The 16,173-nt window shown below is 41.2% G+C and overlaps 1 protein-coding gene across 4 annotated transcripts in view; it reads right to left on the bottom strand.

Annotated features, from left to right (window-relative positions):
* CHD6 (chromodomain helicase DNA binding protein 6) overlaps positions 1–16,173 on the bottom strand; it is a 202,719-nt gene that overhangs the window by 55,058 nt on the left and 131,488 nt on the right. For all 4 annotated transcript variants that reach the window (XM_073236592.1, XM_073236595.1, XM_073236594.1 and 1 more), the window contains exons 17-18: positions 12,795–12,990; positions 473–637 (exon numbers count right to left, since the gene is read on the bottom strand). In XM_073236592.1, the coding sequence (XP_073092693.1) occupies positions 473–637; positions 12,795–12,990 (361 nt within the window). The remainder of the gene's footprint in view (positions 1–472; positions 638–12,794; positions 12,991–16,173) is intronic.

The raw sequence follows: 16,173 nt of genomic DNA, 5'->3' as shown, positions 1-16,173 counted from the left end.
TTTCAAGCTGCTAATTTATTCGTTCATTTACTCATGGCCTTATCACGTACTGAACATCTTTAATATGGCAGGCACTGTTAGGGGCCGTGGGGGATACAGATAAAGCAGGTTCCATTATCCCCTCAGGTAGTTCAAGTCTAGACTATGAGGTAAAGCACAGTGACAACTGATAATTTAGAGTTGGGATTGACTGACTAACTTCCAATGGACGCTGTTAAAACTTGGTGTTATTGAATGTTGGGCAATCCTACAACATGAATACACCTATGGATTTCCTTTGCTAATCTAGAAAAGGCAAAAAGACCCGACCCTGAGTTATCCTCTACTGCAGGAAATCACCAACAAAGGTGTGCGGCTGACTCACTGGAGTGAAGGTGAACCTTAAACAGCCGTGGGCAGGAAGAATCCAGAGAGGCCCAGGTTGTGACACAGAAGATTCTCAAGGCTCCAGAGCACGTGCCGTCATACTCACTCCATTGGTGCCGCCCTTTCGGTTGATGTCCTGAAGAACAGCCTTGTCTAGACCCAGTTTCAGGCTGGCCTTGTCAAACATCTCCCGCTCGTAGGAGTTCCGAGTAATGAGGCGATACACCTTCACGGCTTTACTCTGGCCTATCCGGTGGCATCGGGCCTGAGCCTGGCAAAGAAGCAGGGTCATACACATCCTGTCACCAGATGTAATGGCAGCAGCCCAAGGAGAAGGGAAATGCTCAAACTCCACGTGGTGTGGGTGGCCAGCTTTCAGTTATGAGTCGCGGGACTGAATTAGGAACAGAATTCACCCAAATGTCAGCTGCCCCTTCAAGGTCACTCGTTTTATCACCCATTATTTATTGAGCGACTGGCATAAAGGGATGAGGACACGGCTTCCCACCCTCCCCAGCCTTTGGTCGGAGGCCATCATTCCCAGGATGCTATCCTGCTCTCTTGGGAAAAGCTTCAGAGCTGGCAGCACCACTTTTTAATTTTTTCATTGTACTATAGAAATTTTCACACACAGACTAAAGAAGAGAAAGAATAATGACCACTTATGGACAATCCCGTTCCATCTCCACTATGCCCCCGCCCTCCAAGATTCCTATGTGAATTCTAGGCATGGTATTACTGCACCCTTATGTATTTCAGTACGGGATTATAGAGAGAAGGTCTCTTATAAAACACATTACCAGTGCCACACTTCAGAAAATTAATTTTGGTATTAACTTTCTGGTCAGTGTTCCAATTAACCTGCTTATCACATATATGTATTTGTAAGTTTGCTTACTTGATAAAGACTCCAAATAAGGCCCTTACGTTGTAAGTGGCTGATATGCCCCAACTCTTTTAATCTATAGGCACTTGCTGCCTTTGATCTCTCCTTTTTTCAAATGCAATTTATTTGTCGAAGAGACCAGGTATGTGTCCTATAGTTTCTTAGAGTGTACATTTTGCCACCTGCATTCTGGCTCTGTCACTGAATAGGTTCCTCTGTGCCCTGTATTTCCTCTGAACTGGGAGCTGTATCTTGAGACCCTATCAGGTTGAGATTTGATTTTCAACAAGTGTATTTCATAGGTGGTATCTGAATTTCCATCAGAAGGCACATGATGTCTAGCTGTCTTTCTTCTGAGCTGATGATCATTGCCTAGATCCATATTTCACTAGGGATTATAATTTCCCTCATCAAATTTTCGGTTACCTTGATGTATGGCTCACACTGAAGAGACAAGACAAATGTCTGATTCCTTTTTATTTAATCATTTTCTAAAATAACATTCTCCAAAAGTGACCAATGAAGATTTTTATTATTAGTTTTTTTAAGGAAAACTAATTATGTATTTAAATGCATGTGGTATGTTACACTGCACTGCTGTTATCATACTTATTGCTGTTCAAATATGACCTGTGGGAACCTCTTCACGTTGGCTTCTGAATTCTTTTGACATGATCCAGTTGCAGATGGAAAGGAGGAAAACAGAATAAACTCTGGTGTTATCAATATGAACTCATTAGGCGTGTGTGTGTGTGTACACATACATGATAAAGAAATAGATAGGGATATGTCTGTATTTATGTTTCTATGTTATATCAAAGACCAGTAGTATTGCATTCTGATATGACAACATGTTTCATGCTCCAATTGTATTTATTTCCTGCCCAGACCTGGATTTAGCCATTTTTTTCAAGGAGCCATAGTTTCTTTCAGTAGGAAATGGTGGTTACAGACAATAGTCTGGATGCCCTAAGGGTGCTCACCGCTAGTAGGTTGGTCATTGCTTCTAGGCCTACTCAGTGGGCAAAAACAGAAATGTTTGCATGTGCATGTATCCATCGTGAGATCATACTGCTGTTTTTAATTCAAATTTAGGACTAAGGGACTTTAACTTCATTAACCACACGTCTCTCTCTATAATCATGTTGAAAAGCTCAGTTCTCAACCATGCCAGTATCATTTCTCACTGGATTCATCCCAAAATGTATGTAACAATCTCAGAAAAACAGTACCATTATGATCTCCTCAAAATATAATCACTGAAAACACTGTAAGATTTTTGTTTCCCCCCCACTCAGGATTATATATATCCCAGTAAGCAAGTGTAGTCAAATTACAGTATTTTAAACATACAATTGCAAGTAGGTTTCGTTTTCACAGTGGCAAGGATACCAATTGGGAAAGTACTTTCTGTGTACTCTAGGGTTGAGCAACTGAATAACTATACTGAGAGAAATAGGAGTCAGGGTTTTCACTGTTGTAGAAGGAAGTTACAAGTATGGGAAGAAGAAAAACTAGAATAACTGTGGTGTTAGAATGGATCTGGAGGTTATCAGTATTAACTCATGGTTAGGGGTGTGCATGTGTATATATAAACATACATATATACAGATAGAGAGGTAGATATGGGTATGTGTATTTATTTACACATGTATATACATACATATACATATGAATGCATGTTATATACATATGTATATTTATTTTCTCTTTGTGTATGTATTCTAGCTATGTCCTAAAGCCTAGAAGCAATAGCATCGCAGTGGTAAAGAACATAACTAACTCTCAGATCTTGGTTTCTAAATGCCATTCTCCATAAAACAGGACCAAGGCACTTTAGAGAAATAGTTAATTTCAGGGCTAAGGCAGACAAAGTACAGGATGAGCCTGAAACATATTATTGGGCAAGACTGTTAGGAATTACTCAAAGAATGATGGCGAGATACCAAGATAACACTTGAAACTTGAAAAGGCTTCCACTGGCTAAGTCTAGGACTATTTGAAAATCAAAATAAATAAATATAATAATGTAATATAACCCACTGAATTAAAAAAAGAGCCCATGAGTCCATACTAACACAAATAAATAAATAAATAAATACAAAAATAAATGGGAGAAAAGGGAAAACTCTTTCTTATAGTAGAATGTAATGAATACAGAGTGACAGAAAATCACCACTTTGTAACCATCATAGTGATGACTGATTCAGGCAAAAATAATAAATGGAAAATAAAACCAGTGGGTGAGACTTTGATGAGGAACAGGACATTTATATAGTGTCAAAGCATCTCTCCGAAATTTATTAATTTCAAAGGGAAAAATAGCAACTTTATAGAGGAGAAACTGGCAGGCACCATTTAATTAAGAGATCGAAGTCCTTATAATCAGACATCATGTTCCTCTTGATGTAATACTGTGAGAAAGGCATATCACTTCAGTGGTATTACTAAATCTGAATCCATTCTGAAGAAATATAAACACTAATTGAGGGACTGTCTATAAAACTGGCCTGTACTCCAAAAACATCAAGGTCATGAAAGAAAAACAAAGGTCAAGGAATTCATCTGGATCAAAGGAGAGGAAAGAGATATGAAAACTGAATGTAACTGATACTCCTGGATTGGATCTTAGACTGTGGGACTAAGAGCTATGAAGGACACTGAAAGAAATGGTAAAATTTGAATATGGACTGGGGACTGGAGACAGTATTCTATTTTCAGATTCTGAGAAGTGAACTATACGTATGCAAGAGAATGTCCCTGAACGTAGGAAACACACATTACTTAGGGGACAACCTACTCTCTAATGGTTCAGAAAAAAATTGGTGTGTGTGTACATGTGTATCTTTACTTATGCATGCAAGAGAGGAGAGAGGCAAAAATGATGAAGTAAATGGGACAAATGTCAACACTTGGTGAACCTGGATAAAGAAGTTTATTGGAGTTGTAAACTGAAATTACATCAAAATGAAAATGTAGAAAATATTAAATAAAACATTTGAAATAATTTCTCTTGGGGTTATACTGTCCACTTGATATATAGCTAGATTCAACTGTTCCACTTTGCTTTTGAATTTAAGGGGTCGGTTTTTACCCACAATTGATTTAATCACAATGCAGTGGGTGGGGGGAAAAAACCCACCAGAGCCAAGTAACTTTGGAAAATGGTATTTTGATTATATTCTCTGAGACTAATGACCAAAAAAACTACTATAACCCAGTATTATATGCTGGTAAATTTATTTTTCACAGAACATGGGTTAGCAATTCTGAAACTACTCTATGTATATACTAGGATTGAACAATTGAATAAATATGGTCTTTTGATAATGAGATTCAGGTTTCTCACAGCCAGAGAAAAGAGTTTCAAATAAGGAAGCAGGCAAGGCTAGAATGAATTGCATGGTGTTGGACTAGAATCAGAAATCTCCCTATGGATGGACACAGAATAAGTACAGATGTGTGGTCTGAGTGCCCGTGTCAGTATACACACATTTATTTCCTAGCTTTATCTGCTCAGAGAGTCTAAAGCAATAGTAGTCCAGTAGCAATGGGCATACCTGATAGCCAGATCTTAGCTTCTCAAGACTGTTTGTAAGTAAAAGGAACTGGAGATCCGTGGAGAAATTGTCAGTTCTGTGGCTTATCGCAGAAAAAAATGGAACATAAACCTGAGTATTTTATAGTGCCAGAAAGTAAGTGCTCAAAACTGACAAAAGTATGCTGAAGGGCAGAAGGGCCAACCTGAGGGACTTCCCAACAACTAAACCTGAACAACAAAGTAAATAACGAGAGTAATGGATTATAACCCATACAGTAAAATAAATATCCATGAGTCTATACTGATATAAATAAACAGGGGGCAAAGGACAGCTGTCTTTTTTTAAAAAATAGTATTCTAATTAATAAGTGGAGAAGTAATGATTGAAATAGAAAATTACCATTCACCAAACACTACGGTAAATTATTATAGACAAAAACCACTGACAGATGCTAAAATTAATAGGCAGAAGTATGATAAGAAACAGGATATTTATAAAGCCTCAAATATCTTCTCCCAAGATACTAATTAATCATAACGGTAAAAATAGTTACTTTAGTGGAGAAACCAGGCAGATACCACCCCACCCAAGTAATCAAGGTTAGTCGCACAAGTACTAAGATGTCTGCACATCATGTACCTGTGATCCTAAGCACCGAGAGGACCATAATTTCACTTTCATGATATTCATGCCCAAAATGTATAAACGCAAATCTGATCTCAAGAAAACACCATGCAAACACAAACTGAGAAACATTCTACAAAGCAGCTGGTCAGTATCCTTCAAAAGTGTCAAGGTCACGAAAGATAAGGAAAGACAGGAGCTATCACAGATGGGAGGAGGCTAAGGAGTCATAACTTCTAAAGCAAATGTGAGACCCTGTCTAGGATACCAGACCAGAAAAAGAACGTTTGTAAGAAACTGAAGGAATATGAATATGTCTGTAGATTACTGTATCAATGTTAATTTCCTGGTTTCAACAATTATACTATGGTTGTATAAAATGCTAACATTAAGGGAAGCTGAGTGAAGGGTCACAGAACTCTGCATTATTTTGCAACCTTAAGTTTAAAATGATCTCAGAATAAAAAGTTTTCAAAAATTCATTTTGTTTTATGATGTTAGAAAATGCTTAGGATGGTTCCAAAGTCAGATATATAAAAAGGCATATTCAAAAAAAACTAGCTTCTGACCTGCTCCCGCCTTTCATCACGCTCCCTCACTCCCCCTACAGGTAACTATTTAAAAATAAAGGCCTTTTTTGTTTGTTTTCTCTTTCCCTGGGGAGAGAAGCAGTGGGGGGAAGAAAGAAACATACTGTGCTAGCATACTATTCATTCTTTTTTCACCTTACTATTTTTTTTCAGCCAACAATATATTCGAGAGATGAGTCCATAGCTGTATTTCCTTACTTTTTCAAAGCTGTGTATCTGTGGTTTAGTCAATCAGTCCTCTATTGATGGATAACTAAGTTGTTCAGCTATTACAATTTTTACAATATTACGCACCTTCTTTCAGTATTTTTAGTGGCAGCAAATCTTATATTAAGAGAAGATTTGATGAGTGCCTTTATAAAGGCAGTGAATCGATCAAGTTACGTAATATGGTTTATGGAAGCTACAAAGGAGTAATAATATGTACAATAATACCGACACTGATTTTTCTTTTTCTGGCTCATCTGGAGTTGAGGTTAAATTAGTATTGAGGGAGTTTAAGAAATGTTCTGAGCAAAGGCCTAATAGAGGAGTGAAAAAGACACAGCCAATTACCTTCTTAGTACCCAGATTCCCTTTCTTCCTCACTATCAGAACCCCAATTCTTACATAGGGCAGCAACATGTCTAGCCTCCCAGGGATGGTGAGGTGTCCAGTTCTGGACACTGAGATGTAGCAGAAGCCTATCAGGGACATCTGAACCAGTTCTGCTCTCCTGAAAAAAGCATCATGCCTTTCTCCCTTGTTTTTCCTGCCTGGGGTCTGGAACCAAGAGGATGTAGACCTTTTTCACTCGCTGAGAATGGTGGGGCAGAAAGACTGAAGGAACTCGGGCCTCTGATTACACTATGAAGCCACCGTATTCATCCTGGACTACCCACCCATTCCAAATTTTTCATTTATTGAGAAAAACAAACCTATGGGAGGGCCACTGTCACAAACAGCTAAATGATACCGAGAGACAAATGTATGCTCTGCCAAGAAGACTTACCTGAAAGGTAACAGGATGAATCCCATCTCATTAAAGAGACTTGTCATTTCACAGGCAAATCGCAGTTAATCATATATTCCTTATTTTCCTAATCACAACACACAAAGACACACATACACACACAATTACAGGCAAATTGCAGTTAATCATATATTCCTTATTTTCTACACACACACACACACAATTACAGGCAAATCGCAGTTAATCATATATTCCTTATTTTCTACACACACACACACACAATGTGGCAGAAGGAGAAACATTCAGAACTAGGGCAGCAACTGAGAAAAGTCCAAACAAGATGCACCTGCAAAGGCATATAGAGCCTTGGGGGTCAGGCTACCAGCAGGGGGCAGTGGTGCTACCGTCCAGCCAAGGGAAAATGAGCTCTAAAGCTCTCTTGCATTACTTGCAGGCTCCTTGTTTTTTTAATGCATTTAAGGTAAACAACAGCCTACAAGAAAGAAATAATGATGTTCAGAAAATAGAACAAAACAAAAACCAGGTACAGATTTCACTGACTGTAATGGGAAGAAAGGGAGAGTTGCCCGAACAGTGACAGATTTCAAACTGATTCTGGCCCTCAAATTTACTTGGGTCAGCTTCAAGTCCAGAACTTGGCAAACCCTTAAACCATGTCTTTACGATCACATGAAAACTGAATGGCTGGTACAAAGAACTAAATATAATGCTGATTTCTCTCTTGACCCTTATACTACGACTTTTTCAAATCATTAGCTCTATTGCATTTAAAAAGTACATTTCCTCTTAAGACTTTAGAATATTTGTTCATCAGTGAAAATCTGCACGGAGAGGTTTTAAAAAAAATTACTTATAGTCCCACCTGAACCCAACCACCTTTAGCATGCTGGTATAGTTTCCCAGCCCATTATGTATCCACAAGTATTTAATTTCGAGCCCAGCAATCTCGCATTTCTCCTGGCACTCTGGAAGTCTGCATCCACAGGCCACACACTCATGCAGAAGAGGAATCAGGGGCTCTCTGTGCAGTATGAACTAGGAAGCAGTGGGAGGCTGCCCTCTCTCAGCAATCTCTGCAGGCTTACTTGGGAATCTGAAATTTCCAGCTTCAGACTTATTCCTTGGGAAGAGGTACCATCCCCTCTTAAGATGTAAACATCTTTGGGAAACTGCACAGACATCTACCCACTGTGTTCTATTTCTACTGTGTGATTCACAAACCAAAGTCCTCAGCACTTCTGTTTCCCAGGACCTGGCCTGATGTCTAGGGCTGAATAAATGCGTCACTGAGTTAGTCAGGAGCTGGCTAAGGACAGGAGAGAGGAACTGATAGCATGGGGATAAGGTGCTTTGGGCAGCAAAGGACCGGAGTCAGGAGAGTACGCAAAAGACACCTGGCTCACTGTATTTGGGACTGATGCTGTACAGAAGTGCCCACCCCACCTGTTTCAAGGGTGCCACTTATGCTCACTCCCACTCTAAGTGGTCACACTTTTTGTTCCCTTGGTCTGGAACATTCTCTCTTCTGATCTCATATTTAAGATCCTTCCCCTCATTCAGGTGTCTGCTCAGATATCACCTTTTTTTAAAAAATTAAGGTATCATTGATATACAATCTTATGAAGGTTTCCCATAAGCAACACTGTGGTTTCAACATTCACGCATATTATCAAGAACCACCCCGACCCCACTGCAGTCACTTGTCTATCAGTGTAGTAAAATGCTACAGAGTTATTACTTGTCTTTGTGCTATACTGCCTTCCCTATGAGATGTCACCTTCTTTTAAAGAAGCCTTCCTAGACCACTGTCTAAATCAAGGCATACAAACTCTATCATCCTTATCCCCTTTACCCTGTGTTATTTCTGTGTAACAAGTATTGCCATCTGTGACTGGCAATCTGTAATCTTATTTACTGCGCCCCTAACCTAATCTTAAGAGATGAAAGCACAAACTATAGGTCTAGCTCACTGCTATGTTCCAGCCCTTTAAGTAGTGCCTGACACAAGCCTGGGGTCCAATATTCACCGCACAACCAGACCACGTAACAGAGCACTCACAAAGTCTTACTTCTGTCCAACAAAGAAAAGTCAACCCATCAGCCTAGTCCTCCAAGGTGCAGGCACATATCCTGTCAACAAAGAGACAGTGGTAGCCGAGAAGTGGCAAAGGGGACCAGCAGCTCTTTCCTGAAAAGTGTGTCAGGCCCCTGGAGTCCCACTTCCAGTGATTGTGGCTCTGCTCCTCAGGCTGGACTCCCTCCTCCCTTCCAAACTGCCCTGGCCAGGCAGCAGCTGCATCGCCCTGTGGCTGTGCCCTCTGCCAGCACACCTGATCACACGCATCTGAATCCGCCCTACGGGGACCTTATCAACAGGAGAGCAGGCACCTTGCAGCACCATTACCGTGAGCCCTGCTCAACTCAAAGGAACTCCTGCCTCAGAGAGCAAAAAGCTCCCCAGAGAGGAGTCAGGGGTGTCATGGAGCAATGGGACAGCAAGGAGCCTGCGAGGGGAGGCGTGGCTTCCTGTTCTGCCTGGGGGTGGCGGGGGGGTGGGGAGGGATGGCTTCTTTCAAGGCTCTGAGGGGGCCAGCCTAGAATCGGTCAGAAACCACCGTGGCCCTGCCACTGCTTTGCCATGCTGCCTGACTGCAGATAGCCACGGGCTCCATCAGCTCTCTCCAGGCTGCTTGCAACCGGGCGGGACACTCACACTTTCTACCATCTGCACTCGGCCCTCTGGAGTGATGCCAAAAGTCCTCTAGGGCAGAGGGAAAGTTCCTAATGAGATTCTCTTTTCTGTGGTCTTGATGTTTGTATGGGGCAGTACGCACCTCAATCCATTCACAGATCAATGTTCTGGGCCAAGCCTGTCTTTCAAAGGAAATAGTCACCTTCTTTCAGAATAGGAATTATGATTCTTCAATAACTTACAAGAACTACAGATGACTAAAAGCTTCCACTCATAAAAACTATTAAAGTATGTGCATGCCTGTGGATGACTGCGTGTAAGTCAACATGACCTAACTAGCAATGTCAGCACCAGAGAACAGTCTAGTTAGGTCTTTTACTCCATAGGAATGCATTTCACCAATTCCACAGCTGATTCAGAGCAGTCCTGTCACCACATGATGGACTCAAAGACCCAGACTCACTCTTCTACATCTTACGGACAGCACGTGGGTTCAAGGGCAATGCCAGAGAGAGGTGTGTGGTGAGCGCATCATTCTGCGGCAGCCTCCGGCCCTTGTGCTCTGCTCCCCATGCCAACCAAGCAGAGCCTTGCTCATCTCTGGGGGGACTCAGAACTTAGGCTTTCCTTTCTCTACCATGTCTTCTTTACAGCCCACCAATACCACTCCCCAGCAAGCACTGATCTCATCCCCTGCCCTGTGATTGTACTATTCTTCCCAATGCTTTCACTTCTACTCAATCTGGTCAGACATTTCCAAAATAAAGGACAGTTCCCTCTATGGTATAAAACTTTAAATAAAAACCAAAAAAGCAGAAACCAGTAGACAGAATAAGAGAAGCAGTAGCCAGCCTGGAAGACTACAAGTTGGGAACTTCTGACTCTAACTTGGACCCGGGGCTGCCATTATCACTGATGCCGTCACTTGTTTACCTTCTGCTACATTCTTGGTACAAGTTTCTGCCCTGTGGCTCCCATAATGCTGTGTTTCTTCATTTGGGTTGAGCGTTAGAGAAGTTCAGAAACGGACTCAGCATACTAAAAATCTCACACTATCCAATTTCAGCTTGGACTTCACTGCTATTCCTTTATTCATCTCTCGCCAGTTCCCCAGCAGGGGACATTATAAACAGCTATTCCAAAGCTTGACCCGAACTCCGGACAGCCCCACCCACACCCCCTGGCTGCTGCACATAAACACCAATCACCTCTGGTGACTTCACCATCTCCCTCAGGCTTGAACACTCTCATTCCCGCTTCTTCCATTCCTTAGCATTACACCTATTTAACTGGTGATGGCTAGACTTCGCCTAGATGAAGAACCGTGATTCCCAAATCTTTGCCTTCGCCAGGACCTGTCTCCAAATGCCATGCCCATGCTTCCAATCTCCCTCCTGGAAATTCCTTCAGTCATGCCCAGCTAACATGGCCTCAAAATGGACACCCACTTTGGTTTCCTACTGCTATGTTATCAAGCCTCACAGACAGGTGAGCCCTGCAAAGGAACACAAACTGAAACAGCTGATAGGGAAATCATCTGTATCAGGACTGGGAAACTTCTGTAATAGTAAATATTTTAGACATTCTGGCCCGAGGTCTCTGTTGCGATACTCAGCTCTGCCACTGTAATATGAACGCAAGCCTAAATAATATGCACACAAATGGGTGTGGCTGCATTCCAATAAAACTACTTAAAACCCATTAGCCCATGGCAATAATTCCCACCCTGATCTATACCACTGTCCTCATTAGGTTCTTGCTAGTTATCTGATGAAGTATTAGTTTTTGTTTATGTTAGTGTTGAGTATTTTGCTCCTTTAAAAATTGGTTATTCACTTTACCTGGCAACTCATCTTTGATCCAAATATCCTTTTACCCATAGAAAGGCCGGCTGGTGAGCTGGTCACATCCACTGATTTGCTCTGAAGGTGGATGTTGAACATAGTGCCACACAATTTGTTTTACAATGATTTTTTTCCCCTGAGTTTTAGCCAATCACCACCAATATAAAGCACTGCTTTTTCAACCAGTAGACTGCTTTTCCCAGATAAATTTTATTTGGAAACTCCTTAAATGAAAAGGCAAAGCAGAATGACTATGTGAAGTGGTGGGTAGGGAAGTCCAGATACTCATCAGTTTAGCTACTCTTCTCTGTATCCCATCCCTGCAGGATCCCCTAGGGTACCTTTCCTGTTTTGTGAAATAGCAGCCTTCAAACTTCTTTCATCAATCACCTGTATCGTGAGAAAAGCTTCAAACCTCCCACTACACACTTACACTCTTAGTATTAGCAAATATCCCAAGACACAATAAATATACATTTAGGATGAAGTTCATCCTTAATGATAATGGATGTAAATATAGTCTTCTTGACAAGTCAGAATCTTTTTGGGCTGATTTATTGTCCAATCTGGCTAGAATGCCACTGTTTTCATTCAGAAACAGCACTGATAAAGAATTCTGACCCAGGAGAAATATTAGCTCTGCCATTTTCTTGTTGTTTATACTTATTTTAAAAAATGTATCTTCAATCTTTGCAATAAAAATTATTTCATCCATTATTTAGTTTGTTTAAAATGAGAAAATATAATCCACAAAACCACCTACATGGGCACATAGAGCCCACCTGCTGCATTAAGCAGAGAGAAAATGAACTAGGAAGTGTGCTTCTGTCACTCTGGCCACACCATGGAACTTCCCCACCCCTCTGGGTCATCCATGCCATTGACTATATATGACATGTGCCCATCTAACCAACAAACCCATGAAAATGCCAGAATCATTTATGTTCCAAGAATTAGCGAATTAGTCAAGCTTAGTATCTTTCTTTATGTCTGATGATAATGACAAATAGTAGCTCTATTCTGTATTTAGAGGTTACTACTGTGAAATACCATTTGGTTTAAAGCAAAAAGAAAGAACCACTCTCTGATTAGTGGGAAGAGTTGACATTTACTCTTCATTTGGTTTTACCCCCTGCCCTGGGCCCTAAGCCTGCCATTCGGCTGATACCATAACATGAAGCGTGGCAGACACTCCACAGCCAAGCTAGGCAGGCCCTGTCATGATGTTCCTGGATTCAGGGGCAGCTAAGGCAAACAGCAATCATCCTAATGGTTACCTGCAAGTCATTTTGTGGGTTCCAGTCTGAATCAAATATGATGCAGGTATCGGCAGCTGTGAGATTGATCCCCAGGCCTCCCGCTCTGGTGCACAGAAGAAAGACAAAGCGGTCTGAGTCTGGCTTACAGAACCGGTCGATGGCTGCCTGGCGCAGGTTTCCCCGTACTCGCCCATCAATTCGCTCATAGGTGTATCTGGGGGGACCCAAATGAACGAAAGCCCAGGCGTTAATCATGACTTTAGTGGAGAACAGCAAATAGCGCAGGAAGCTCTTGACCGAAGGCCTTAAATCCCTCACTTCTAAATTTGGACCAAATGCCAGCAGTCTAGAAGGAACACCCCTCCACCCCACATATGCAGCAGGGCAGACACCTAGAACTGCACTGCAAAATGTAGCCCTCCAACCCCAAACAAACAAAAACCAAACCAAAACAAAAAAAGCCAGCCACAAACTAAGGGCAACTAGAGGAAATGTAAACATAAAATATCATCCCCACTGCCCAAACAACTCACTCTCCAGTATTTCCCAGTTTTGACTTGCACTGAATCTAATTATAAGAGCAGGAAGAGCAAATAAAAGGCTCAAAGTTGAAGCACTATCGAAGTACTGCTCACAACAAGGAATCAGAGTTCAAATCAGTTTCCAGCTGCTTTCGGGTAAAGTGAAAACGGTAGTAAGAAGACTATACTGACAGGCAGTCCTTTTATGTCTGGGCTGGTCACTTTCTAGCCTAACGGTTCCTCAGAGCTTTAGAGGTACACAGCAGAACTTGAAGTTCATAGCTGGGACCAATGTCTTCTGGGCAGTACACCGCCAAGTAGAAAAATCAGAGGAAGTCTTTGAGCTATGTCTGGGGAGAGACAAAAACCGAAGACTTTTCAGAGGAAAAGAAAGTGTGCAAGTATAGCTGCACACCATTAAGAAGGCATACACCTATGTGGCAAGTTAAGAAACAAGGGTGGAGAACAGGACAGAGGAGACGGCTCCATGAACATGAAAAGGAAAGAGAGTAAGAAACAAAACTGCTGTGGGAACACATTGCTATCTGTCCCTGAACTTAGAAAACCCAGAAGGTACTTCTCTGATGAAAATCATGTCACTAACACAGAACTAAAACTTAGTAGCAACGTGGACAGCTGCTAAGAGGCTTGTTTTTAAGGACCACGTCATCCTTAAGACATCGCAACAGCCAAGAAAATGAATCCTGATAAAAAATATTACCTGCAGTCCAGAATTTGAGAAATCAGAGCCCTAGAAATTCAGATAAACAATCAGTAAGAAACTAAGGACAGTCTAGGGGTAGACAGCTCTGTGTGGGGATGGCTCTAGAAAACTAGATCTGGCAATACAATCCTGACTTCCTCAAGGGAAGGAAATGCCACGTAAAGAAACCACCCAAGGAAAGAAATGTAGAAAAACCAGACCAACTTAGACTTATAGGGACATATACAAGCAAAGAACCATGCCCCAAAATTGTGCCTTCCTTTTACAAAGCTACAGCGCATCTATACCTGGCACTAAAGGTCTAAGTTTTTCCTTCCTTCTTTTTTAATATAATAAAGTTAAGAATAATATAAGGGACTAGAGTAGCAAATAAAATCAATGGTGGTGACAGGACTGTCATAAAGGCAGCCTAAGAAGATCTTGAGTCGTGAGATAAAAGCTAAGGGGTGTATGTCTGAGTGCTCTAAAACCATAAAGCAATTAGATGTGACTGTCATTCATAACAGCAATGGCAAAAATATTAGCAGCAAGTCCCTAGGTGTCAAGTTCTGTGACAGGTGCTGTGATACATGCGTTATATGCATCATCACATTTACTTCTCACAATCACTCTATGGGGTAGTTTATTATTATCACCCATATTTTACACCTAAGGAAACATCAAAAACAAGAACAAAAAAGCTCCACTACACAAAATAACCTGTTCAGTCACCTAGCAGTTAAGTGGGTTGAACTCAGATCCAATTGACTCAAAGTCTACATTCTTAACCAGTAAGAATACATTCTTAACCAGTAAGCCTTCATATTGCACCCTACATTTCAATGCAGTAGGACAGAAAGATTTCCTTGAAAACTTAAATAAGAGCCACTGGTAAATTTAAGAAACCTGTAACTCTAGTAGAAGGTCAAAGAAGAAACTACAGGTATGAAAATCACTTTGATAAACCAGTGCACTGAGGATATGTACTGGGCTACTTATAGAAGTTTGGCCATATATGTGACACAGTGAAAGAAGCAAAGGATTTGAAGTCAGAAGACAGGGTTGAGATTGAGATTTAGCTAAACAATAGCTGCTACTGCCCCCACCGTCACACATGTGAACAACTAGTGCTGCAGGCACAGAGGAATTAATGTTCTTTGTAAGACACCCGGAGCCATCAGAAAGGATCCATGTGCCCATGCCTCTAAGCAAGGCAGGGAATTACATAGCCTTAAGGAGGAGAAGAAATCAATAAAAAGTGATGATACTGCTTGGCCATCACCTAGGGAAAAAATTCCCATAAAATCAGTGTTTTGCCAGTAATGGTGTTAACAACAGTCTGAGAAATTGTGCAGGATGACCAGAACATTAATTCTCATTTCCATCACTTGTTCAGTTTTGAGGGAGTGCTCTCACAGAATGCAAAACTAAAACAAAAATCTATCCAATTATTTCAGCTCTTTTAAACTGCTCCTCATCCTCCCTTGCTTCTGAGCGGGACCCTCTGGCTATGCCCTCACCCCTGTATGAGAGTATGGCATGAAATTAAACAGGAACAAAACCAAATTGACAGCTGGAGAGGCAATGAGGCTCAAGAACAAAGAAAATCTTGAGGGCTAGTAAGCCTGAATGAAGAAATCAGGCATCATAAAATTTTCCACACCAAACATCATTTGCAGCAATTAACCCTCTGCATCAACTATATTTTAAACAGAATCCCTAGGAGTTGATGTGGCTCATCAAACTGTAATTCTGAGTCACTGTCAAATATCAACGACAAGCAGGTGGCACTCTGGAAAAATGAGTGCTTTGTTTGGGAAGAGGGAGGGGTGGAGTGACACGTTTTTGGCACAACAGGAAATGCTGACTTCAGATGGCCTAAAGGCAAATGAACAACTTGTCTTGTCTCCCAGCAATAACCAGCTGGAAAACATAGAGGGTGGAAAAAAAATCCTATTCTCAATAGCCATGAACATATAAAATACTTAGGATTAAATTCAATATGCAATATGCAGGACCCTAGAAGTCTATTGTGTGTTCACCGCGTCCCTCGCACTTACAGAGGTTCTGGCACAAGGCAGGCACTTTACAAATATTTGTTGGGACCAATGGTGTAATATAAAAGACCTGAGTAAGGGCAGTGAATATTAGGTTCTTCAATTTAGCAGAGATG

Source organism: Manis javanica, chromosome 5 (genome assembly GCF_040802235.1).
Source record: "Manis javanica isolate MJ-LG chromosome 5, MJ_LKY, whole genome shotgun sequence".
In the NCBI taxonomy this organism is placed as follows: domain Eukaryota; kingdom Metazoa; phylum Chordata; class Mammalia; order Pholidota; family Manidae; genus Manis; species Manis javanica.
Note: the sequence above shows the minus strand (reverse complement) of the source record. Positions and strands in the feature narration are given on the sequence as shown.